The sequence below is a fragment of the Hypomesus nipponensis genome, chromosome 12 (genome assembly GCF_054491055.1).
Source record: "Hypomesus nipponensis isolate SF chromosome 12, ASM5449105v1, whole genome shotgun sequence".
Lineage (NCBI taxonomy): Eukaryota > Metazoa > Chordata > Actinopteri > Osmeriformes > Osmeridae > Hypomesus > Hypomesus nipponensis.
The window spans coordinates 11,741,813-11,765,761 of NC_140372.1; the positions used below are offsets into that span (position 1 = coordinate 11,741,813).

A 23,949-nucleotide genomic window follows, 5' to 3' on the forward strand; every position below is an offset into this window, starting at 1 on the left:
TCCTATTTAATTTACTTTTGTGTGTTTCTTGTCATTGAATCATTTGCCAATTGTTGTTTATTTTATTATTCTTTACTTGAGAACAAATAAATAAATCAGAGGTAATAAAGAAAACAAATATCCTAAATAATAACAACAACCATTCTCTTACCTCTGAAATATAGCTCATGTGGATTTCATTCTGTTGTGCAAACAGGTGATCAACTGTCCCATTCATTGAATTATTCATTCTAGTAGCAGTAAGGTGAACACTCGTTTAACAGACATGTCTGAAACCCAGAATCCTTCAGATGTGCTTGACCAGCAGGTAAAGCAAGAGAGCAAGTATAAAGCTCCAGTTGAGGGCTTAGATCAGAGTTCGGGAGACCATGATAAACCTGATCCAGAGACAACTCAGCTGACCAAGAAGAAGTGTAATAAAATAGTGTTTATGTGTAGAATAAATGTCATGAGTAACAGTGGGTGTGAGTAACACTCAGTCATTTTGATGTGTTCCTGAAACAAGTGATCACGCAACAATCTCCCCTGCTACAGCTTGGACTTAAATATGACAAGGGTGAAAAACATACACCTGCTGACCTGGAACACAACAGATCCGAAATTCTATATCTCCTCCACAACCTCTACCAGATATTCACAAAGCCTTGGTATTATTTTTAATCACAGTTCAAAGGTATCTGGCCCGACGGAGAGGTCACCAAGGAAGTTAGAGTCAAAGTTTGAGTATTGTAGCTAAATGAATTTAGAAGCTTCGGGTTGTGGAGTAAGGTGTCAGGCCGTGACTGCCTACACACTCCTGCACAGTAGATGGCGGTGTCCGCTCTTTTAAATTGGCTGCGATCCGCCAATCAAATTAAAAGAAGAAGATTACTCCGAGTACCCGACCAACAGTTGCCAACACAATGATACAGCTATCCTAGCTGTCTAGCTACAGTAGCTAGATAATAGTGTTGACAAATCCGATTAGGATTACTACTACAACTATGGCCGGGGAGGCGGTGGACGATATACCTGGTAATACATTACAGAATTCCAACACACATAACAACTTGTCAGCTACAGTACTAAGCTAAAGTCAGCTAGACTGCGCTCTAATTTTAAAAGTTACCGATGCTTTATGAATACGCTTGCTATCTAGCTATCCCTGTTTCCATGATAACAAACCAAACGTTACCAGATAGACAACACAAGACAACATAAAGTCTCCAGTCTAGCTAGATGTAACCCTGTTTCTTAAATGGCGTTTCAGAGTCGGGAGCAGTCTTTACCTTCGGAAAAAGCAAATTTGCTGACAACATTCCCAGTAAATTTTGGCTGAAAAATGACACACCCCTAAAAATTGCTTGTGGGGATGAACACACAGCATTGATTACAGGTAAGGGTAGTAGAAAGACAGATCCTTCAACTAACTGCATTTATACAATGTAGAAATATTAATATTTTACACACCTGATGCTAAGCAAGTGACGTTTCCCTAGAGCAAATTAACCCTTTTAAAAGTGTTCATTGCCCCAAAAGGGTCCAGGCACGTAAAACCAGTGAAATAGACGAAATAGCTTATGACTCAACCACTATCTTGGCCACTTTCAAAAATTGTCATGTTGAAAAAAGTGTCATATGTTTTCCTACAGAAAATGGAAAGCTTTTCATGTTTGGCAGCAATAACTGGGGTCAGCTTGGTTTGGGATCAAAGACGTCCGTGAACAAGCCCACTTGCGTGAAAGGTTTGTCTGACTATAATTCTTCACAATCTGGTTCAAAGCAATGTGTTAGTGCTTCATAATTGGTGATGCAGTTAACTATTTAAGTACCAGATAAGACATCTCGAGGGGTCCACAATCTAGTTTAATCTCCCGAGCACGAGGCAAAGCAAGGGCTATAGAGCAATATCGCAAGATGATGATAATGTGTAGGATACACAATGAAATTAGGCACCACCTGAAGTGAAATATACCTTAGGTACGATACGATAATATACATTGTTTTCCTCAGGATGTTTTTTTCAGGGAGGGCGGTAGATCAAACTTTTGCCACACATTCATTTTCAATGGAATGACAGGCCCATCAGTTTGAGATATACCTGTCAGCGCAAACAGGTTACCCAAACAGCTGCCTAGCCAGAGAAGCGAATATATTGTATGCGTTTATATCATTTGTCACGGGCAACGTAAGTATATTGCCAGTCAGAAAGAAACCAGCTAGCATAACACAGCTATCACAGTATATGCATGGAAGTAAACCCTATTACTACCACCACACGGAGCCGCTCGCGAGGAGCAAATAGGCGAATTCGCTCAAATGTAGTTACTCTTATTGGATCTCAAGTGTATTCGACAGGCGATTAGGTGTAAATAACGTTGCGTGAAAATTGGTCGCATATTAATTTAATTTACGATCAAGAAGAGAATTGCCTGTGCAGGCTGTGTGAAAACATCTTTATCTCGCGCGTCCGTTTTTGAAATATTTTGCCATTCTTTTAGGAGGACGGGATGTCGTTTTGGGGGGTCTGGCAGCCCCTCCAAAACAATGGTAGTGGAAACACTGTAGTAGTTATTGCAGCAGACAATGGTTCACAAAGCCGTTCACACTCCAAATGTTTTGTTGTAACCCTCCATCAGTGTTTCAAAATATGTTGTTTGTTTTTTGTCCTTCAAAGCTTTGAAGGCTGAAAAGGTGAGGCTGGTGGCTTGTGGGAGAAACCACACCATTGTTTATACATGTAAGTCCTTGATGTATATAACCTTATATAACCAAAGAAAAATCTGGATGATATCCTGTTGCTTTTATTCCTCAAGAAGTTGAAGCGTGAGCATGCATGTGTGTTTCCACAGCTCGGGGACATGTCTATACCTCTGGCGGAAACAATGAGGGTCAGCTAGGCCTGGGGGACTATGAAGAGAGGACTGCCTTTCAGCTGGTAAACTTCTTAAGCACACACGGACCAATCAAAATGCTTGCTGCTGGCTCAAACACATCTGCTGCTCTGACTGGTAAGATCCCTTTGTACTGGCCTAGTAACCATTCACTTGTAATGCTTTTAAAACATAAAGCAGTAGTACTTCTTCACTGTTAAACCAATATTAATTGCTATCCCAACCCATAAGGCTCTTTGAGAATGTAGTATAAAGTAGTATATTTATTCACCCCCTTTTCATAGAGAGTGGGAAGTTGTTCATGTGGGGAGATAATGCTGAAGGCCAAATTGGCCTGGGTAAAGAGACCAATGTCACAACCCCCCAGGAAGTCACAGTGGGCTATGCCGTATCCTGGGTGGCCTGTGGTTACTACCATTCAGCCTTTGTTACAGGTGAGTTTCATTAGCTTCTTCGTCTGCTACTTAGTCGACACACATCTGACTCATTAGCCAAGGAAAACATTGTGCCAAGACTAGTTGACTGGAGGGTAAATGAAAACAACATCATTTTTCGCTCCCTTTTTTCAGTGGACGGTGGGCTGTTCACGTTTGGTGAGCGCGACAGCGGAAAACTGGGGCTTACCACTGACCAGCTGTCTGGTCACCGTCTCCCCCAGCTGGTCAGGGGCATCACACAGCCAGTCATTAAAGTGGCATGTGGAGGTGGACACACCGTGGCACTGACAGGTAGCCAAGCCGGCAAAACAAAATGTGATATCTTTTAAATCTTTTCCGGGATATATTGACATTGGGACATTTCTTCACCTGGTTTCCCCACAGAGGAGGACGTATACACGTTTGGCCTGGGCCAGTTTGGCCAGCTGGGCCACGGAACATTTATCTTTGAGGCGCGGCTTCCCAGAGCTCTTGAGCACTTCAGGAAGGGGCGGGTCCAACACATCATGTGTGGGGAGAACCACACGGCCGTGATCACAGGTTAGCCAGCACCGTTCAACTCCCACGAGCCAAGAAACGACACACACACGCGCGCCGCCGTCGCTCTATATTATGGGCGCGAGATATTTGAGTCGATGGCAGGTCCGTACATGTGCGTTGTGTGGGTGATGTGGCTGTGTTGCAGTGTGACTGACCTGTGGTTTCCATGGTCTCAGACAGTGGCCTCCTGTACACGTTTGGGGACGGAAGACACGGGAAGCTGGGCCTTGGAGAAGAAAATTTCACCAATCAGTTCAAACCCACTTTGTGTTCGCGCTTCCTCAAGTACAATGTCAAAGCGGTATGTGTTTAAAAGATGACTATTTACCATATTATATATTTTTTTTAATAACATTTTAAACCCAACCCCAGGATCATGTAATACATAAGTAAAAATGGAGATCTATCGTTCATTCAAAGTCATTGCTGAAAAGTGCCTTCTTCTTTGCCCGTAACAAACCAAAAAAAACAATTAAAACATCTCCTCCTTTTACCTAAATTGTTGTCATGAAAGGCATTTAGTCATTTAGCAGACATTCTTATCCAGAGAGAGTGTCTCCTGACCGGCAGACGACGATCACGCACGCCTGTGTGACCTCCCATGCGCGTGTGTTGTCCAGGTGACCTGCGGTGGCTGTCATATGCTGGTGCTGGCCAGGTACAGGGACAAGAGCTGTGGGGAGGTGACCATGGAGGAGGATGACGTGACAGAGAACTACCTGGAGAAGTCTTACACAGAGCTGCTAGGAGACACGTCCACCAGCCTCACCAGGAGCCTTTCTGCTAGGGTCAGGAGGCGAGAGAGGGTGGGTACTGGCACAGAGGGCCCAGTAGGCACTGAGTCAGACCACTGATGCATTTGGTTGTAGACGTTTTAATTACAAACATGGCCTTGTGTAACTGTACACGTGGTCTTTATGGTAGTTGTATTTTTTTCCCTTTGATGTCAATCCAGTTTTTTGGGTCCCTTATAGCAGTAGCTATCAGGTTGTCCACAAGTGGGCCACTGAGAGTTGACAACGCCAACAAACGGGATTAACATCCCTTTATTCTATACTTAAAGCTTTTTAGATATCATGTCAAGTCAGGTGACATTTTGAGTTCCCCACAGCAGGTCTGAGAGCTTGTGTCCTTTTCCCAGGAACGCTCGCCCGAGCAGTTTGGCTCCATGTTCCACACCCTGCCCAGCCTGACGTCCGGCCACCTCAACCCCCTGTTAGTGTCCAGCCAGCTGGCCCACAGAAAGGTGCACAACGACATTCACCAACACAGGAGCACGGGCTCAAACCAGAAGGGTACCTACAGAACATCTCACTATGTCTCTCCCTCACTCTTCACCAAGGAGCTTTCTAAGGTTTCCAATAAGTCAACATCAGTGTTGGGGGAAGTTACTCAAAAAAGTAATAATATTACTTATTACTTATTACTGTTCAGTAAAAGTAGTGTGATTAAGTTACACTATTACTTTCTGTACAAAGTAATATTATTACTTATTATATTACTTTTACTCAGTGTGCGAATTACCGGGGGGGGGGGGGGGGGGGGGGGGGGGGGGGGTTTACCTCCCTAATTAAGACTGGGACCCCCCCCCCCCCCCCCCCCCAAAAAAAAAAAAAAGATAGGTCAACACAACAGGTTGGGGGGGTCAACACATTTATATATCGTGCTTACCTGTAATCGTAAATATTACTTTACACCCTGGAGAAGAAGTTGACCCCCCCCCCCGATTGTCATTGTATAATTCGCACTCTGCTTTTACTATTACTTTTAGTAGGGAGTTGTGAAAACGGGTCGCCATCTCTCTTGTGGATTTTTCGCTAGCTTCCAGCTTTGTTTCTCTTTGGACACTTTCGAGAAGTTTGAAGTGCCGTAGATAACATTTTGTTGGGGCACAGTTTGCATTTAACTTGAATGTTTCTTCCAATATCTTCAATGGAAGCAAAATAGTGTGAATATTCCATGCCGAAAACGTAATACGTTCTGCGCCCATGATTGCTGTTGTGTTTGCCTGCAGCGTGAATCAAAGTCAAACTGTCAGGATACTGCGCCCAAGAAGTGTCATTTAGGCAACAATCTGTATTTATAGGGCTATTTAAGTCATTTGTTGAATTCATGCAGTAACTTGGACAAGTAACGCATGTTACTTAAATAAGTAACTGTAATAATATTACTCAATGTCAAAAATTAACGCGTTATATTACTTTGTTACTCACTTTAGTAATAATATTATGTTCCCCCCACACTGGTCAACATCACTGTCCAGAGCAGTACCACCTGTTGATATGTGTCAACTGTAGCATAATTATAATCTGCCCTGATCTGCTATTCCAAATGTGAACTCCACCAAATGTTTGCTGATAGTGGCAGTCTAAAATTGAATTACTTAAAAGATTAGGGATTTTAAATCATCTGTCTTTGTGTAACTCTTTGGAAAGAGAGGAGAAATGCAAAGGAGGGAGACTGTCCTGTGGACAACCTAACGGACAACATTAGCGTCAAAGACTTGGGAGACACAACTGACTTCTTAAACATGGTGAGTGTTGGCCAGTCGCTGCTCAGTCAATGCTTGTTTACTCCTGCTTTGAGAAAAGGTATAGGCAATTGGTATGTTCATTACCAAACTGTCCCAAATTCCATCCAGACTGGAATCTGTCTAATTATGTATATTTAATTTAATTGTTTCAATTTTTCAGTTTGGAAAATTTTATGTACAAGATTTAATTGGCAATGATCAAATTAGATATACCTTACAATTACAGTAATATGATTCCGAAGATGTTTCACTTTAGTCTACTTTCATCCCATACTCATTAACTACTCCCAATTGAAGATAGATTTTTTTTGTTTAAACTAAGTTTGTTTCTTTCAGACTCACGTGATGAAAATGGACCCCAGTGACAAGACATTGATGTTGTCTCCTGTTCAGAAGGTAAGAGAAAGATTCTCTTTATAATACTAGAGAAGCTACAAATGGCCTTTTATGGCAAATACTAAACCAAGTTAAACTAAAAATTCAGAGCATCATCTCCCATTCACATCATGCTGGTCAAACCTCTGCTTTTATGTTTGGACACATCTTTCACTATGTACCACTGTTTTACCTTTTCTCATGTTACCATCAAGTTCTGCCCTCTCCCGTCTCTGCATGGTTTGACTCTTTCTTTTTTTCCTTCTTCTAACGCTGTCCCTTTTTCCATCTTATGCTTTCTGGTGCCGGGATAGAGGAAGGGTAAGCTTGCAAGAAGGCATGTTAATAATGGCGAGGTGGAGAAAAAGAGGGGTGGGGAAAGAGAAAATAGTAAAGAAACCCAACTCCCAGCAGAGGAGCACACCCCCAAACCCTCTCCGTCCCCCAAGAGGGCGGAGCTCACCCTGCGAAAGGCACTGCCCACAGAGCTGCTCCGAACTCCCAGTGCTCATTCTTTTCAGGCACAGAGTCCTCACCACAAGAGCTCTCGGCCATGGGCACCTCAGAGCAGGGGCAAGGAAAACCTCATCATGGCTCTGCAGGCCATCAACCCCACAGAAACGAAGGCTGACTCCACCAGCTCCCAGGCCGTCAGTGTAGGGGACGTCAGTAAGGCCAAGTCGAAACCGCGTCCTCATGTGGCATCCAGGGAGGGGAAAAGCAAATTCATTAAGGTTGAGGAGAAAGGAAGTTGTGTGAAAGGGAAACCCATTGCTGACTACAAGCCGAAGCAAATGCAGAGTGTAGGATCCAGAGGTCAAAGTGTCATGGTCACCAAGGCACTTGTAGAGGTCAACCCCAAATCTATAAAAAAGTCAAACGTAGAACAAGTCAAGTCCAAGGAGAAAAATAAAACTGTTATGGTACGAAGCCAACATGGAGATATAAAGAGTGCACCAGTCATAAAGGTTCTAGAAAAGGCTGCCCGCAACCTTAAACCCCCTCATGTGCTCTCAGAGGGCACTGTGGGTGCAACAGCTAAACCACACAAACCTCACTTGGTAACTGACGGTCTCAAGAAAACCAAAAATGAGAGAAATGCAAAAGCACAGATCTCAAAACCAATCAACTCTAAGGACGACCAACAATCTGGAAACACGCCTAAGCACAGTACACAGCGCAACCTCCTCACCCAGGTGACCGGTCTTGTATCAGACCCAGGTCTCGAGGGCTCTCTGAGAATGGTGAGAGCTGTGGCTGACGTTATCCCTTTTGGCTCACCACCAAGAAGTGAGTCAGCCTGTTATAGCCCACAGGCTCTGAAAGTCAAGGACCCAAGTTTGTCGGGCAACGCCCGAAGCTCCACGAGTGACTCACTGGACTCTGAAAACTCTGAATTGGGCAAGAGGACTGCTGGTCGCATCAGTATAACACCTGGTTCCCCGGAGCAGGTGACCGAGGAGAGAAGCTCCAACGTGGATCCTCCAGACAAGGGAGAAGAGCAGGAAAAAAGTAGTGGAGGGGAGGAGGAGAAGACCTCGGACGAGTCCAAGCAAAGCGCCGATAGAACACCCGTGAAGAAGGAGAGTGGACGCACTGGAGATGAGAGCGAGGGAGGGGTCGGAACTAGTGCAGAAAGTACGGACGGACACGAAAGCGAATTTGTCGCTAGGCTCACAGATGGTCAGGAATGTGAGCCGTTGCTGCGAGAGGATGAGGATGGAGGGATATCGGAAAGAGAAGGTAGCGAAGGAGAGGAAGGCAAAAGTGGGACAGGGACAGAGCGTGGACGGGAAAGTCAGTCAGAGTTGGAGGAAAGGGAGGATAGCTCCATGGAGGAGGAGCAAGAGGATGAAGGGATTAGTGGGTCGTCGGAAGACGAGGGAAAGAATAGCGATGGGAGGGGAGAGAGTGGGGTGGAGGATGAGAGTGCAGCCATGTCAGAGAGTGAGGAAGAGGAAGAAAGTGGAGGGACATCAGAAAGGGAGACAGAGAGCATGAAGGAAGAATCTGAATCTGAGGAGGAGCGCGATGAAGAAGAGGAGAACGAAAATGAAGTTGAAAGTGGAGGGGAGGAGGAGAAAAGTGATTCTGTCAAGTCTTCTGAGGAGGAAGAAAGACAGAGTCAGGAAGATGATAGTGAGTCTTCTGAGCAAAAAGAGGTGGAGAGTGACGAAGCGGAGTTAGAGAGTGGGGAAGGGGAGGTAGAAAGTGGGGAAGAGGAGGAGAATAGTGATTCTGTAAATTCTTCTTCTGAGGAGGAAGAAAAATACAGTGAGGAAGATGATGGTGAGTCTTCTGAGCAAGAGGTGGAGAGCGAGGAAGAGGAGGATACGAGTGAGTCTGACAAGTCTGCAGAGGAGGAAGATGAGAGTGAGGTAGATAATGAAACAGAGGAGGAAGGTGAGGAGGAGGAAGGTGAGGAGGAGGAGGAAGGTGAGGAGGAAGATGAGGAGGAGGAGGAAAGTGAGGAGGAGGAAGGTGACGAGGAGAAAGGTGATGAGGAGGAAGGTGAGGAGGAGGAGGCAGAGAGCAGTGCAAGCGAAGAAGGCGAGGACGAAGAAGAAAAGGAAGAGGTAGAAAGTGACATGGATGAGGGCGAGGGAGAAGAGGAGACCAGCCAGGTAGCTGAGGAAGAAAGTCAAGAGGAGCAAGAGGAGGAAAATGAGAGTGGGAAGGCGGAGGAGGAAGAGGAAGTCATGGAAAGTGAAGCAGACGAAGAAGAGGAGGCAGAGGAAGAAGATGAAAATGAAGAGGAAGCAGAGGAGGAAGAAGATGACAGAAGGAAGAAAAAAAAATCTGATGTCGGAAAGAAAAGCAAAGAAAATCTACGAGACAAATCCTCTGATGCCAAAGCTGTCAGGTCTCAAGCTAAAACCAAACTAAAGCCTACTGGTAAGGGCCAGCCAGCTAATAAATCTCATGATTCCCAGCAGTTCTGGGAGGATGTCTTACCACAATACCTTAACCTAAAATGATCTGAACCAGACCACCATGTCTCAGGATAAACTTAAGCACCAGTGAATCGATTATTCTCAGTTTCAATGTTTTTTTATCTTTTATCTGATATATTGATCCAAACTCAATACTTTCTGTCTGCCTGTCAGAACATTCTCGTTGTCTTTTTCTCATTGCCTTACCAATACACTGAAATGTATTTATATCATATGGCAGCTAAAAAGAATCATCCCGAAATGCAAAAGCTTGACGAAGCATGCAGTCCGCTCAAGTCACTGTTGTGCTAATGTTACTACTGTACAATTGTGTGTACTTAGCAATCCCTCTGCCTTCACACCAAGTAATTCCTGTAACAATTGTAACATAGCATTTGAATGAGCAATTCCTGCTAAGTTTAGAATCAGCTGGTTCTCAATCGCAATGGTTTTATTTACGGTCTTGGTCAATGGTGTGTGCTTTGTAGTAAGAATAGTTTGAGATTCGCTTTTTTTCATGGGTCAAATTGTCTAATAAATAAATGATTGTCAAAGTATCAAATTCCAAATCTTTCCATATTTCTATATATGTAGTTTCTACAGGAATCTTTATGAATTACTAACTAATTGTGGAAACACACCAGTTTGCATCAAAGGTATTTGTGTGATCTACTTCAGGTGGGGTCCCCATTCAATTTCCTAAAAGGCTTCATCCCCTAGTGATAGCCACCCCTCCTGTGACTGGTGTAGTGACCCGCTCCTAGAACTCTTTCCCTTGTGTTTGTGTTTTCTACCTTGAAACTTACATTTTCACACCCCTTGGACTTTTTGACATAGTGTGTTCTGCTACAAAATAGAATCATAATGCTATTTTTTTTTCTTTTTTTCCGCTCTCATACTAATGTTTTTCTCCAAACCCTGTTTCCACTGACAGGATTTAAGATCTGAGGCTGGAAGAGGAGATGAAGTTGTAGAACAAGAAGAAGCCGAGGAGGAAGAGGAGGAGGATGAAGAAGTAGATGAGGAAACCGATGCAGAGGAGGTGGAGACAGTCCAGTCACCCGAAATACCAAAACAGGTGAAAGAAGAGAGTCTTCCAGATTGTGAAAAGACAGGTTAGTTTAAACATTTTGCCTGTGCAATGCCCCCCCCCCCCCCCCTCCCCCAATGTTGTGGTATTGAAGGATTCTTTAACTATACTATGTCTTTTGTCGCCAGCTAACAACTTTGGTGAGTCCAGTTTGGAGACTGAAAAGATGACTGAGCCTATCTTCTCACCAATGAATGGAACATGTGACACATTAAAGAGCCAGCCAGCAACCAACAAAAAGGTAGATTTTACGTCACACAGAATTAAGGACTGCATTAGTAAATAAATAGATAACAACATGATTTACTTATATTTTTGGATTGTTTGCATTATATGATATCTATGGTAGGTGTAGGAGACGTCAGTATAGGTAAATTAGGTTAGGAGTGTGGAAGGGGTGTATTCAAATCAAGCAAGAATGAAAATGTGCAAAGTAGGAAATTACATGACATGAGTTTTTGACCATATGGCTTGGACATAAAGAGAATAGTTAAATACGTAACAATATGCATATGGGCACCCTTGTAACAGTACGGTCCATTCATCCTTTTGGTTAAACTCTACATTGCATGCCCACCAATTATGCCCTGATAGCCAAGACTCATGTCATGTTATAGGTAACTAATGACCAATATGCAAGTCATAATGTTGACTAAAACAAATATCCCAAAACACATACAATTATGCAGAATATCACAATGGTATGTTGTGGGTTTTCAGATTATCATGTACAGTGAATCCATCCTAAATTGCTAACATTTCCTGAAAGGAACTTCAAGTTACTTTTTAGCAGTAATGTTTAGTAAACTGAATTCTGTTGCCAAGTCATCGCTGTCCTCTTACTCTCCTCAGCTGTCACTGTTTAAGAGATTATCCTCCACCAAGGCAAAGCAGGTGGCTGAGAGAGACGCAACCTCACAAGAGGGCCTGGTGGGGGGAGAGCTGCCTGCCGAGGGGACCTCACGAGCCCTGGAGAGCAAAGACTCTGGTACCAATGGGGGTCAGCAACAAGCTCAGACCCCTGCCACCAAAAGTGCCCATTCTGCCACTTGCACCATATTGTGACGCAACTCATTGGGGGAATGAAGGAAGGTTGACCTCACATATTGGTTTGCGTCATATGTATTAGTGGGTGTATGTCGACAGCCAGCAGACAAGCTCACAAAACTTTTACTCAAGACAACAACAATAATAACGGCCACTATGACAATAAAAAGAAGGAAGATGGTTTTGGTTCAGCGACAGACAACATTTATATTGCATAGAAATAATTGGTTGAAGTTTTGTGGATGGACAAAATACATACATCACAGGATACCCAGAAATAAGGTCACCTATCTCATTTTGTAATGCAATAACAGAAAAGTCCACTGACTATCTGTTGATTCTAGAATGCTAAGAGTGGGTTTGTGGGACAAAGGAAATAATTGTAAGTCGTTAAAGAGTTCTGAACCGCCAGGACTGGCACGGTCCGCAGTGTCTGAGAAACTGTCCATCTCATTTCAAATACAACGGGTAGCTCTGCACAATGCCATTCTTGCACAAATGATTGCCTTAGTGACTTGAAAATGGCTGTGTGATTATTTTTCTACAAATCTCTGGAGTCCATGGAGTGGACGTTAAAAAGGAGTGCACTATAGCTGTAACAGTTCCTGTACCTTTTCTACTGCTGTCTACCACTTTGTGAAACCTTTTTATGATTAGATATCGTATTTATACATGTATTTGCTGTGTTTGACGTGCACAATGTGTGATACTCTTTTTTTATGTGTGTTTGATATATTTTATCTGTGAATATAAGTGGGGTTGTGGTTACAAATCATTCATAAAAAATGTGGTGTGTTTTTGCCTTTCTCTAAAATAGAAAACAACTCACCAGCAAAGTGGCACTTGCCCAACACTTCCAAGGACTGTCAAAACAATTTGGGTTAGCTATTTATTTGTTGGATTCTCTGTGTTACAGGGTAGGTTGAGTAGGTACAATGTTGTTTTCTGGGTCATGATTTTCAGCCCGCAAGGCAAACATCCACCATAGCACCAAGCACTGCATCAGGACCTCAATCTGACTAAGATTGTCCTACTGTTTGGGGAAGGGGACACATATTACATTGCTACTAAGATTCCAAAATGCAGCACTTTGGGTTGAATATCCATGTAGCACACTTGCACTTTCAATGAAACCTTTTTTTCTGGAAGATTACAGGGATATTTTGAAATTAAATACGATTGTGCAAATGTAATTGTGTGTGCGATTTGTTATTCTCTAGTCTAGACTCAATTTTATACTATAGGCCTTATATGCTGGATACAACTGAAAGTGTAACTAAGTTAGCCAATTTCTGTTTCATCCCACCCCCTCATACTTACAATTGTAATTATGATTTTCACATTTTCATTCTTATACAGGTTGGTTACAGAATCATTCTTATACAGGTTGATATATGATTTCTGGCTCTCCCTCTTACTACTCCTTAGCTCTGTCAATACCCTGATATCATTCTCTTTTTCATTTACTGGGGAAAAAAGGCTGCAATGTCCATTCCTCGTTTCATGATGACAACTAGTAGAAGAAAAACAATGTTTAAAAAATTTACGGGGGGCCAGGGACATTTTTATAAGGGCACTTTACGTGTAGAACCGCAGCTGGCCAGGTGCCATTTCATTCAAAGACTAGTCATGCAAATTACCTGATTCAATTGGATTTCCGCTTCCAAGCTATCTTCATAGTCATGAGGTTTACAAGACGTTTTTACGGTGATTTTCACTTTAAGTTATAAGATCATGAATTTCCAATGGATTTTGGGAGTATTATTCTTTTGTGTAATACTTGAACAATTAATCGGTAAGTTTTCTCACCTGGGATATTGGATTTAAGGGAAATGTCATTCATTCGACTTTCTGACCATATTTGTCTGCTAATGACGCAGTATCTGGAGTTTCCTTAGCTCTGTCCGAGTAGCTTGAATCATTGATTTTTCTCTAGATCAACAAATGTTCCTTTCGAAGAAGAAAAAAACGTAGGTTTAATGTAGCTACGTAGGCTACATTAAGTAAACGAGTCTATCTTCAGATGAGTTTGAGACTAAAACTTAACAATTTAGTGCAAGCCTATGCGGTTGTATTAACAGACTGTCAGTGTCAGGAATAGACTAGCTTGCGGGTAGCCTAACATTTCAATTAATGAAATAAATGCTTTTAACTGATCAAAAAATGAATGTATACCTTGGTGTGTTGTCATGCTTTAGCTGGAGACGTCCTGTATGCCCTTACAAGTGGAAATCTCGATATCAATCCTCAATTTAAAGGAGAGTTAAAAGAGATCCTTTGGAAACACCATGGTCACAAGGCGGTTGAATGGGATTCAACAGGACATTTTCAACACTTTCGAGAATTTAAGGGAAGAACAGAATTAAATACAGAGACTGGACAAATTACCATCAACAATTTGACCGATCAACATAGTGGTATCTATGAAGCAGAGGGAGTGGTTGATGGGCAAATAAAGACTTTTAAGCAGAACATAGAAGTCTTGGGTAAGTGTTGTTTTCAACATTACCATTGACATCAAACCAGTTTTGCAGGTTTGAGAGGAGAGACCTGAGATACAATCATATTCTAACTTCCACAGTTGTACAATGGAAAGAGGAGGGGAGATATGAAGGAATGCATAACTAACTTGCTCTGTCAAAAACTCATTGTCCATTTACAGACCCTGTGCAGCCTAAAATCAGCTGTGAGCTCAACAACACCATAGCTACACTGAGCTGCAGAGCAAGGGGTCCACAGGTCAAGTACAAATGGCTAGGCCCTGGCCAGGAGGAGACCACTTGGAGTCAAGCGGAAAGGGGACCCAGCTTTAGCAGTCATTCCTCAGGCTCAGACAACTACACCTGTGTGGCCAGAAACCCTGTCAGTGAGAAGACCCAGTCATTCTACACTAAAGACTGCCCACCTTTAGGTAACTAAAGGCAAGACTTAACAGAGCATTACAGTTTCCTTTTCATATAGGTTTTTTGAAGCTATACATCAGCTCTTTATATTTTAGAGAACAATACACATTTAATGTGTGGAGTTTGGAATGCATTTAGGACAAAATAGGACATGCTTTTCATAACAGTCTTCAGATGTTTGCATTCATATTATAATGTGTGTGTTGCAGAACTGTCGAGGGAAACCTATGTGAATGTGGTTACTGGGGTTTTTGTTGGTGTGGTTGGCCTTGTCGGTCTCTTGATTGGCGTGTTTGTCTATAAAAGAAAAGGTAAACCGAGCTCCATCGAAAAGCATTCAAGACCAATCTGCTCTCTAATGTGTTACCCCTACTATAAGACTTGTTATATTGTATCACTCTAATGTTGTGTTTAACAACTCTTACTAACTGACTTCCCTTCCTTCTCTGTGTTTTTGTGCATCCAGGCAAAGGAATGAACCAATGTGGAGAGAGGGGTGGAAGCAGGTTGGAACATCAAGATGTTGCTGTTCTTCAGTCTGGCGAGAACGGACGAGTCTGGACTGAGGCAGACAGCCTCATCCCAGGACCAGGAGAAAACGTGGCTCAGAGAAACCAGGAGCCATTTGGGAAGGGGTCCCAAAGTATGCCCAGTAAAATAGATGATGTCAAGGATGTAAACAAGGTCGATCTGAACAGCGAGGAGGCGAGACCAATGGAGGATGTGGACCGTCAGATGTTGCTGGAGCAGAAAACTGGAACACAGAATTCAAATGTTACACAAGCCCTACCATTTTCTCCTGGAGGACAGCCCCCACCGAAGCCTCCTCGAAAACCTGGCTCCATCAGAGGCCCCTGTCTAATGCTTGTTGGGCACAAACAGTCAGACGTTGATACAGGTAACTATGTGAAGCAAAGTTATCAAGAGTCACCTGTTTGGTTTCCAGCTACAAGAGGGGCAGTTGAGGATGAGGGAGAAAAGAGAGAGATGAGTATCGAGGAGGGAGGCTTAGATTACGAGGCGGTGGTTGAGGATGAGGGAGAAAAAACAAAGATGAGTATCAAGGAGGGAGGCGTAGATTACGAGGAGGTGGGTGAGGATGAGGGAGAAAAGAGAGAGATGAGTACTGAGGAGGGAGGCTTAGATTACGAGGAGGTGGGTGAGGATGAGGGAGAAAAAACAAAGATGAGTATCGAGGAGGGAGGTTTAGATTACGAGGAGGTGGGTGAGGATGAGGGAGAAAAGAGAGAACTGAGTATCGAGGAGGGAGGCTTAGATTACAAGGAGGTGGGTGAGGATGAGGGAGAAAAGGGAGAGATGAGTAATGAGAAGGGATGCTTAGACTCTGATGAAGGGGATATGGATAGAGAGGAGGGAGGAAAGGTTTATGAGGATGACAAAGAGAATAAAAAGGGGGTGCATGAGGAAGGAAATAAAGAGAAAGGAGATGAAGAGGAAGTAAGAACACAGGATACGGGTGGATTTGAAGTAGAGAGGGAAGAAAAAGTGGAAAGCTGTCGAGGTGGAACTGAACGTGTGGAGAAGCGAGAGGGCCTGTTGCCTGAACTAAGGCCCAATGAGCAGCAGACAGATGCGGAAGCCAGCACTCACTGTGGAACAGGAAAAACCACCAACCCCTCGGAGAACAGCTCACAAAGACAAAGCTTTCACAAATCATTGCCTCCCCCCTCCAACCCACGTTCCCCACCACCTGTGCCCCCAAAGCCATCAGTAAGACATAATACAGCTAGGCCTACATGACAGGTGACACTGTCATATATGGAAGTTTGAATAAGGATGGTACTGTCCCCACATAAAGATTGTGTGATCGGACACTTTGTTACATTACCCAAGTGGTCCTATTAACCAGCTCTTGACCATTCAAAACCAGTTACACTAGTTAATAGTGTATAGCCTACCTGCATACGTGCAAACTAACAAATGGAGACCAATGCAGGTGCGATAGAGATTGATTTGAATAAAAAGGGAGCTTGTGGGAGGAATGTTGTCTAGGCTATATGTATTTTAGACGCATTGCATCTGGATACTAACCTATTCTCATTACATTGTATTATTGAAATTCTTGGGGTTATGATTCTGTTAATCTATGGAAATGGTTACCACTTAATTTGTGATTGTCAATTAAATGTTTTTTTTTTATGAATCAGGAAGGGTGTGGCGTCTTTCAGCCTTACTTTCAGTTTCATTTCGTGAAATAATGAGCTAAGATCAGTCGTCCTTCGCTGTAGTCAGCGGTTGTGTGTGGAAGAAGGGACGAATCTAATTCACCACTTCGATATGGGCAAATCAAAGAGAGGCATGTGGCCTATTCTCCTTTTCATGGGAATGGCGGTGGGTCTAAACGCAGTTTCAGGTAACGCAAATTGAAATAACTACCGACAAGAACTGGTACATGTAGCCTACACGCCTTGCCTATACTACAGGCTGTAGTATCGGGCAATTGTCCTATGCTAGCTAATGTGCTATCCGGATTGCCGAGAGACCGTTCACTAAACCGGAAATCATCTGTCGAATTCGCAAAACAATCAATATCATTTACTAAACTACTACTACCCCTCATTCAACCGATATTTATATCCTATGTTTAAGAGCTTCGTAATTCAACAAAAACGTTAAGCTTTGCTTAGGTCTTTCATTTCACATAACGCTACAGCACAGCTACTGCAGGCCTGAGCTACAGGCTAGTTTCTGTAATGGGGAAGTGTTTTTTTCCCCGACTAGTGTGCCCTTTTTTAAGTTTATAAGCGACAATAGAGCAAACCTTCAGCATAATTAATAGGCTACGTTTTGGACATACCATTTGGTGGATAGTGTTATTCAATAGAATTGGCTTTGTAAATTGTGCGCAGTTCGATACTGTAGGCCTACTACTAAACTGCTGGTACTAGCCAACTAATCTACAATGCTAGGCTAGTCTAGCAATGCTCTACCTACCTAGCATTGTTAGACTAGCCTACCATTGCATTAGTATCGAACGGTTCCGTCCACAATTTACAAAGCCAATTCTATTGAATAACAATATCGCTAATGAGCTAGAGATCATGTCCGCTAGTTTTTTGGATGGAAGTTTTTTTAAAGTTGGACCACAGCTCGTTAATACCAAGAAGATAGAACGTGCATCAACTGATTCTCTTTAGTTTTGTGCTTCGTGAATGGACTCCAGTCCGCGTCCTCCCTGTCTGAAACTTTGATTTGAAACACTTGCATGCACGTAGATGTTAAAATAACGAAAGTGTAGGCCTATTTAAAGCCCAAACCACAATTCAATAAAATAGTATTAACTGTGAAAAAGTATATATGTATACCTTGATACAACATACAACCAATAATGATGTATTTGGGGTGTCGCGTTATTCATTCCTTAGCTGGAGACGTTCTGTATGCCATTACAAGTGGAAATGTCACTATCAATCCTCAATATAAAGTTTGTTCTCTTTGAACAAACACTATGACTGTTCCTAAAGTTCGGACTGAGTTGGAGACAAAGCCTTTGTTTTCTGCACCATCTGCTTGTAATAGCCTGCAGAAAGGTTTTAAACTCTGGGAACTAGTTAGGCCAACTCTAAATGAATTTAAGGGCATCACAAAGTCCATGGAAGTAGAGTCTATTGAAATTGGTAATGTTTTAATTTATAATATGATTGTATTCACCCCTGCAGGATGTATTGCACTTTGAGCAAGTCTGTTGTCTTCATATGTGTAATGTTAACAAATAAATAACGCTAATTGGTCTATTGTTTTTTAAGAAACGTTTTTGTAGGCCTACTGCTGCCAGGTCTCCCTTGAAAATGTTTTTTTTTTTATCTCAATGGGACAAAGATGGTTAAATAAAGGTCAATGAAAACATTTATCAACTTCCCTGTGATACCAATTCACCATAACTCAAAACGTTATGAGCCAATGAGGCGAAAATGTCTTAGTTTTCCAAACACAGCCACACATGCCAACATATCCAAACATCATCCGGTGCTATGTAAATACATTCTGCTCTACAGCAATTTGCCCTGAACTGACACAAATAGCCTGACATTTATTACATGTATCAACATGGATTCATCTGAACTGCTAGTACTACACATATACCTTGTTGCCTGTCTACAAGGCTCTTTTAAAATTCCAATGTATGTTTTTCCAGGTCAGACAAAATACTTTAAGCTAGGAGGAGAGCTTGAGTTGAAACCAGGCTCACCTCCTGGGTCTGGCACCTCCATCACTTGGAAATTCCAATCGAATAAGGTGATAGAATATGATCCTAACTTCAGTCATGAAAGTGATGCCTATGGAGATTTTAAAAATAGAGCAACACTGGATACAACAACTGGACAGTTGAAAATGACTGGCTTATTCAAAAGAGACAGTGGGGTTTACACTATGGAAGTCAATAGTGAACTGAAGGAAACATATACCGTCGCTGTTATCAGTAAGTGTACTTGTGCATATTACATCATTGCTCAGTGTTAACTTAAATAACATTTCTTGAGTGAGCGACAACGCTGCCATAATCATCAACTGTGCATTCACAGGTTCCGTCGGTAAACCAAAAATATCATTAACAACAGAAGACAATCGACCGTGTGACATGAAACTTGGTTCCTGCCGTCTCACCTGTGAGGCAGACACCACTGATGCTGGGCCAGTCACCCATAGCTGGAGAGTGGGAACAGAAGGACCATGGAATAATAGTTCAGACAAACACCTTAAAATCTATTCGACACATGTTGGTGAAAAAATATTCTGCAGGATAATGAATCCACTCGGTGATGAATACAGTGAATATTATCACATTCTCCCAGGTAAGTGATTTGCGTGTTTAAATATGTGTATTGATACATGTTATGTTTTAGTCTCTCTGAAAGAGTCATGGATTCCGTTCCGTACCATTTCTTTTAGCGACATCAACACTTCAAATGAATACTAAGTTTGAGAAACTACATTTAGATTATATGTTTTTGAGCCACCAGATTTAGAGTATCAGCCATTGGTGTATATATAGGGGTTTATATAGGGCTATATTTTTGAACATAAATTATTTTGGTGTTGGCTGTTCTTTGTCCAGACTATTTAATCAAATGTTTTGTGCTGCCAATTACATAATGTGAGTTGACCTGTCCCAGAAGAAATCAGAAACAGCAGGAATCATTGGAGAATAAACATGTGTAAAACCTATTAGGAGAGTCCTGTAAAACTTCAGGGGGAAAAGATTGACAACAAACACTTGAATCCCCAGCTTTATTTTGTACACTTTTTTGAATATTTGATTCATTTTTGCTCAATGCTCACATTTGTAAGTTTTTTTTTAAATCTGCTGCACTGGAATATTGAGTGATATGCTTTGTTCTTAATGTTTGAATGTGAAAACTTTTTATTGTTTTTCTATACGTTTAGAATCTTTCCATGAAAAACAGCCTTTGCTCACCGCCTTTCTGGTTATCCTCTTTCTGGCCTGCCCTCTGGTTATCATCGTTGTCTGTATTCTATCTCTATTTATACCACGTGAGTAAATGTTCAGTTAAACACTACTTTAAATGGGATATTCATTCATAACACCTTTACAATTAATGACATCTGTATGTGTGCCTAACTATAATCCACTCATGGCAAGTAAAAGTCCAATATTATAATAATTTATTTATGCTAAATGAAATCTGAAATATACCTTCATTTCTACCTTCTAACAAACACCTTCGGTTGTGTCAAGGTATAATACGTGCCGTATACATCTGCAATGTCAGTGCTTCAAGGTCTCAAAGAATGTAGTCCATTGATCAACTGTCCCTTGCTTATCTTTAATATTTTGGATTATGATGGCCAAATTGCATTTTTGTTCTGTGATTACAATAATTTTCACACTGGCAATGACGATATTTCAAAGGACATTGACAGTTGTTATGAATAACACATTGACCCTCATCAAGGTGAAGTGTTCACAAGTGGAATGTCTGTTTTACAGTGTCCAGTGGAAATCCGATAATTTCATGTTTGTGTGTCATTTCAGGACTTAAGACAGAGAGAGAGAAACTTTTCAAGCGTTTGAGACGTACCAACACTGGTACGTTCTTTTAAGATTTAATCAACCCGACTACCCCAAAACAGGCATGAAATGTACTTCTTTGCTAGCAGTGAATTGTGTGTGAGGACTCACGATTGCCCGTGGGGCATCATATCTCAGCTTAAACAAAAATATGGCTTCCAAAAAATCAAAAGAAAGAAAAAGACAGGAGAAAAGGGCGACAGTATGTCACCCAATTTCTCACAAGGAAAGGTGTGTGGTCTGTGTGTGGTGGAATTTAACCTGCAGCTTCAGAATGACAAGTCCATAGTGAAATAATGTACTATATTTCACCCTTCTTTTAGCTGACATTAATCAATCCATGCCAAATTTAAGCTATTCGTACTAAATCAGTTGTCCCTTCCCCTGCCTGGTGCCAGACCCAAAAAATGCAGCTTCTAACTCAGAAGCCCCCCCTGCCACTGGAGAACCCTTACTCCACACTAACACAACTGAAGGAGGTGAGTAGCATTGCGCTTAATAACATGTCAGTTGGTATTATTTTATGAACACAAATGTTTTTTAATCCTTTTCAAAAAATCCTTACAAATCCTTGTAAGAATTCAAACAAACTAAAATGGTTCTCACCTGATCATTATATGAAACATAAACATCCTTTAGTCTGTATTGGAATGCTGAACAGTTTGAAGCATTGATTGACTGTCTCGATACGGATGAGGAATAAATACAGCCTATGGTCTGTATTGTCTGTATTCATTTTAAAATATTCCTTATGCTGTTTCCCATTCAATAAGTGTACCATTACACTTACATTTAGACTGTAAAAGATGCCTTTTAGCACATTTCTCATAGAAGGTATCAATCTTGCATCAAATAGTGAATTCCACTGGATGTATATCTGCACAGTCATATTATCACAAATCACTGTCAATATATATTGTACAGTAACTTTTGGGCTACAAGAGAGTTGCAAATCTAGAGTTGTAAAGCTTTGAATGGGTCGATTGAGTTATTGTGTTGTGGTTACAGCATGTATGCAGGGTTGATGTGGTATATTTTCATGGGGCCCAAAATTCCTGGCATTGCCCCTGTGGAGCAGGTTATGGGAACTAGGAGAAGATGTTGAGAGGAGTCCTATAAGTGGAGTGGTGTTTTAAACATACATAATGAAATATCATTGACAATTTGCAAGATAAATGTTCCCATGTTTTGACACCTAACAAGTATTGTCCTTGCTGAATGATTCATGTTAGGTCATTGCATGTAATAGGTTTTTCTGACCTGTGTTACATAACTTACCAAATTATCATTGGCTTTATATTAGGAGGCTATCTGATCTGGTTGAAACTAACAAAACTAGCATGACAACCAATAAATAATGCAACTCATTTACTGCGGTTTGTTCCGTAATAACAATTGAGGAAGTTATTATTACGGAATTTTGTGGAAACTAATAATTTAAATTAATTTAACCAAATGTATTTCTGGGCGCAAGCAAGGACAAGTAGTATCTACATTTTCTTTTCATCTTGTGCATGGGCTATGACAAAGTAGGCCTAAGAAAACATGCAGGCTGGATTATATAGCAAAATCGTGATTGTGCAGGGGAATTCCCAAATCATTCAGTTATATCACTGATTTAACAAAGTCGACTTCCAGGTCAATTGTCCAGCAATTTAAGAATTTCTGTCCATTTTGCCAGTATCATGCGTCATGTGAAAATAGTGTTTAGACAGTAGGTCGTTACTTCTGCTTTTCTTTGTGTTTATTTGTGTGTGTTTTCCTGTAGGAGTGAGAAGTAATGGAAACAGCAACTAATGGAAACAGCAACTAATGTAAGTATTTTAGCAAAGTAACTATTTGAGAGAAACTAAATGTGTGACTAAGTATTTGATTTGATTAATTTATTTCGCAGCAGTAAAAAGTTGAAAACCAGAAGAAAAGAAGCCATGAGAAGAATTGGGTTGTGTAAGAATGGTTTTGCATGGACTGAGAGCATATTCTTAACATTGCAAATAGAAACTTGAACCACTCTCATGCTCTCACCTTCATGCTTATTGCTCTTGTAGAGGTTCTAATCTCACTCTATACTAATCCTAATAAAATACAAACAAAAAGGTCAGACAAAAAGTCAAATTGCAGTTTTTTTAAACAATGGTTGACTGTAATTTGGGTTGCAACTATATATTTATTTGATAGTTGGTCTCTAATACAAGGGCTCATTCATTTGCAAGCCATTATCAGTATGTCTCTAGTTACAGTGTGTTCCATGAATGTACAGTTTATACTCATTTTAAAATATAAAAAAATGATCATTTTGAACATTTTTGGGATACATTCCTAATGTATTCACTGCTACTTTTATATTCTAGCCAAATGTTTTGTCTCAAGGATTCCGGAATACCAAATCTGTATACCCCCTTTGAAGCTGAGATTGATGCTTAGTGACCAAATCAGCTTCAAGTGTCCTGAGATGCACTGAAGAATAAGAATGAATGTAGTCAATCTGCCATGCAATACATGCTTTTGCTTGACACTGGTTGTGTGCCTTACAGGTATAATGTACATTTTTTGCAATTCTTAACATTTTTATTCACACACAATTAACTTCTTCAATTGTCAATTAAACTGCAAACTAGTTTCTTTCTATTAATTTATACTTGCTTACGGAGGGAACCAACAACCAGCCATAAGCGCAGCTAGTTCTGGCAGGGCAATCGGGCAGCGCGCGTCAGCCAGTTATAGGGGACGTAAGGCGTCTTACTCCACCTTCCTTACTCCACCCACTACCACACCCATGTAGCAGCGCATATCCATTGGGCCACATCCGATAAGGCGTCTTTAAAAGACGCGCGGATATGCACACACTCACCCCCGTCGTTGTATGATCAGTGCTGCTGCCACCCTCCACCGTCCCCTTCTCCCCCATGCTGTCTGTATCTGTCCGACAGTGGGATTATATCTCTATTGCTCCCTGCCTCATATGTCATGTATGTATGTGTTGCATCGAGGAGGCAGGGAGTGCTTCCCTTAGATCATCCACTCCGCCAAAGTAAATCTACATGTCCATGTCATGTAACAATAAATGCTCAAATCTAATACGTGATTGTCTTGACTGAACTTCTTTTTCCACAGTGTCTTCACTCAAGTTCTCACTCATGTACTTCAAGGAAGTTCATTTTTGACT

At 41.6% G+C, this 23,949-nt stretch overlaps 3 protein-coding genes across 5 annotated transcripts; all 3 read left to right on the forward strand.

Annotated features, from left to right (window-relative positions):
* The first annotated feature begins 844 nt into the window (after positions 1–844).
* On the forward strand, positions 845–10,788 carry LOC146261109 (uncharacterized). Of its 2 annotated transcripts, XM_084668711.1 has the most exons (15): positions 845–1,014; positions 1,250–1,375; positions 1,632–1,724; positions 2,657–2,719; positions 2,832–2,990; positions 3,158–3,307; positions 3,443–3,601; positions 3,695–3,850; positions 4,027–4,151; positions 4,471–4,656; positions 4,992–5,145; positions 6,286–6,383; positions 6,720–6,779; positions 7,073–9,653; positions 10,626–10,788. In XM_084668711.1, exons 1-15 carry the CDS (start codon positions 984–986, stop codon positions 10,637–10,639), a joined length of 4,155 nt encoding a protein of 1,384 aa, XP_084524837.1. In that variant the 5' UTR covers positions 845–983; the 3' UTR covers positions 10,640–10,788. The 2 variants fall into 2 exon arrangements, with proteins under 2 accessions (XP_084524837.1, XP_084524836.1); XM_084668710.1 differs by lacking the exon at positions 10,626–10,788 and having other exon boundaries at positions 7,073–10,619.
* Positions 10,789–13,488: 2,700 nt separating this feature from the next.
* LOC146261110 (uncharacterized) lies at positions 13,489–16,734 on the forward strand. The gene is made up of 5 exons (XM_084668725.1): positions 13,489–13,623; positions 14,027–14,314; positions 14,491–14,739; positions 14,941–15,042; positions 15,198–16,734. Exons 1-5 carry the CDS (start codon positions 13,563–13,565, stop codon positions 16,490–16,492), a joined length of 1,995 nt encoding a protein of 664 aa, XP_084524851.1. The 5' UTR covers positions 13,489–13,562; the 3' UTR covers positions 16,493–16,734.
* A 190-nt stretch (positions 16,735–16,924) lies between these two features.
* Positions 16,925–23,861, forward strand: LOC146261111 (lymphocyte function-associated antigen 3-like). Of its 2 annotated transcripts, none has more exons than XM_084668729.1 (8): positions 16,925–17,105; positions 18,888–19,172; positions 19,276–19,545; positions 20,138–20,245; positions 20,748–20,801; positions 21,182–21,262; positions 22,552–22,597; positions 22,681–23,861. In XM_084668729.1, the coding sequence occupies exons 1-7, from the start codon at positions 17,030–17,032 to the stop codon at positions 22,578–22,580; spliced, it is 903 nt and encodes a 300-aa protein (XP_084524855.1). In that variant the 5' UTR covers positions 16,925–17,029; the 3' UTR covers positions 22,581–22,597; positions 22,681–23,861. The 2 variants fall into 2 exon arrangements, with proteins under 2 accessions (XP_084524855.1, XP_084524854.1); XM_084668728.1 differs by having other exon boundaries at positions 16,927–17,105; positions 22,678–23,861.
* Positions 23,862–23,949: the final 88 nt, after the last annotated feature.

Bases quoted from the DNA above. Each gene is read 5' to 3' on its own strand.
- LOC146261109 (XM_084668710.1), top strand. From the start codon at position 984: ATGGCCGGGGAGGCGGTGGACGATATACCTG. The intron at 1,015-1,249 runs GTAATACATTAC...ATGGCGTTTCAG, and splicing joins GGCGGTGGACGATATACCTG to AGTCGGGAGCAGTCTTTACC. The intron at 4,152-4,470 runs GTATGTGTTTAA...TGTGTTGTCCAG, and splicing joins TCAAGTACAATGTCAAAGCG to GTGACCTGCGGTGGCTGTCA.
- LOC146261110 (XM_084668725.1), top strand. From the start codon at position 13,563: ATGAATTTCCAATGGATTTTGGGAGTATTATTCTTTTGTGTAATACTT. The intron at 13,624-14,026 runs GTAAGTTTTCTC...GTCATGCTTTAG, and splicing joins AATACTTGAACAATTAATCG to CTGGAGACGTCCTGTATGCC. The intron at 14,315-14,490 runs GTAAGTGTTGTT...GTCCATTTACAG, and splicing joins GCAGAACATAGAAGTCTTGG to ACCCTGTGCAGCCTAAAATC.
- LOC146261111 (XM_084668729.1), top strand. From the start codon at position 17,030: ATGGGCAAATCAAAGAGAGGCATGTGGCCTATTCTCCTTTTCATGGGA. The intron at 19,173-19,275 runs GTAAGTGTACTT...GTGCATTCACAG, and splicing joins ATATACCGTCGCTGTTATCA to GTTCCGTCGGTAAACCAAAA. The intron at 21,263-22,551 runs GTGAGTAGCATT...GTTTTCCTGTAG, and splicing joins CACTAACACAACTGAAGGAG to GAGTGAGAAGTAATGGAAAC.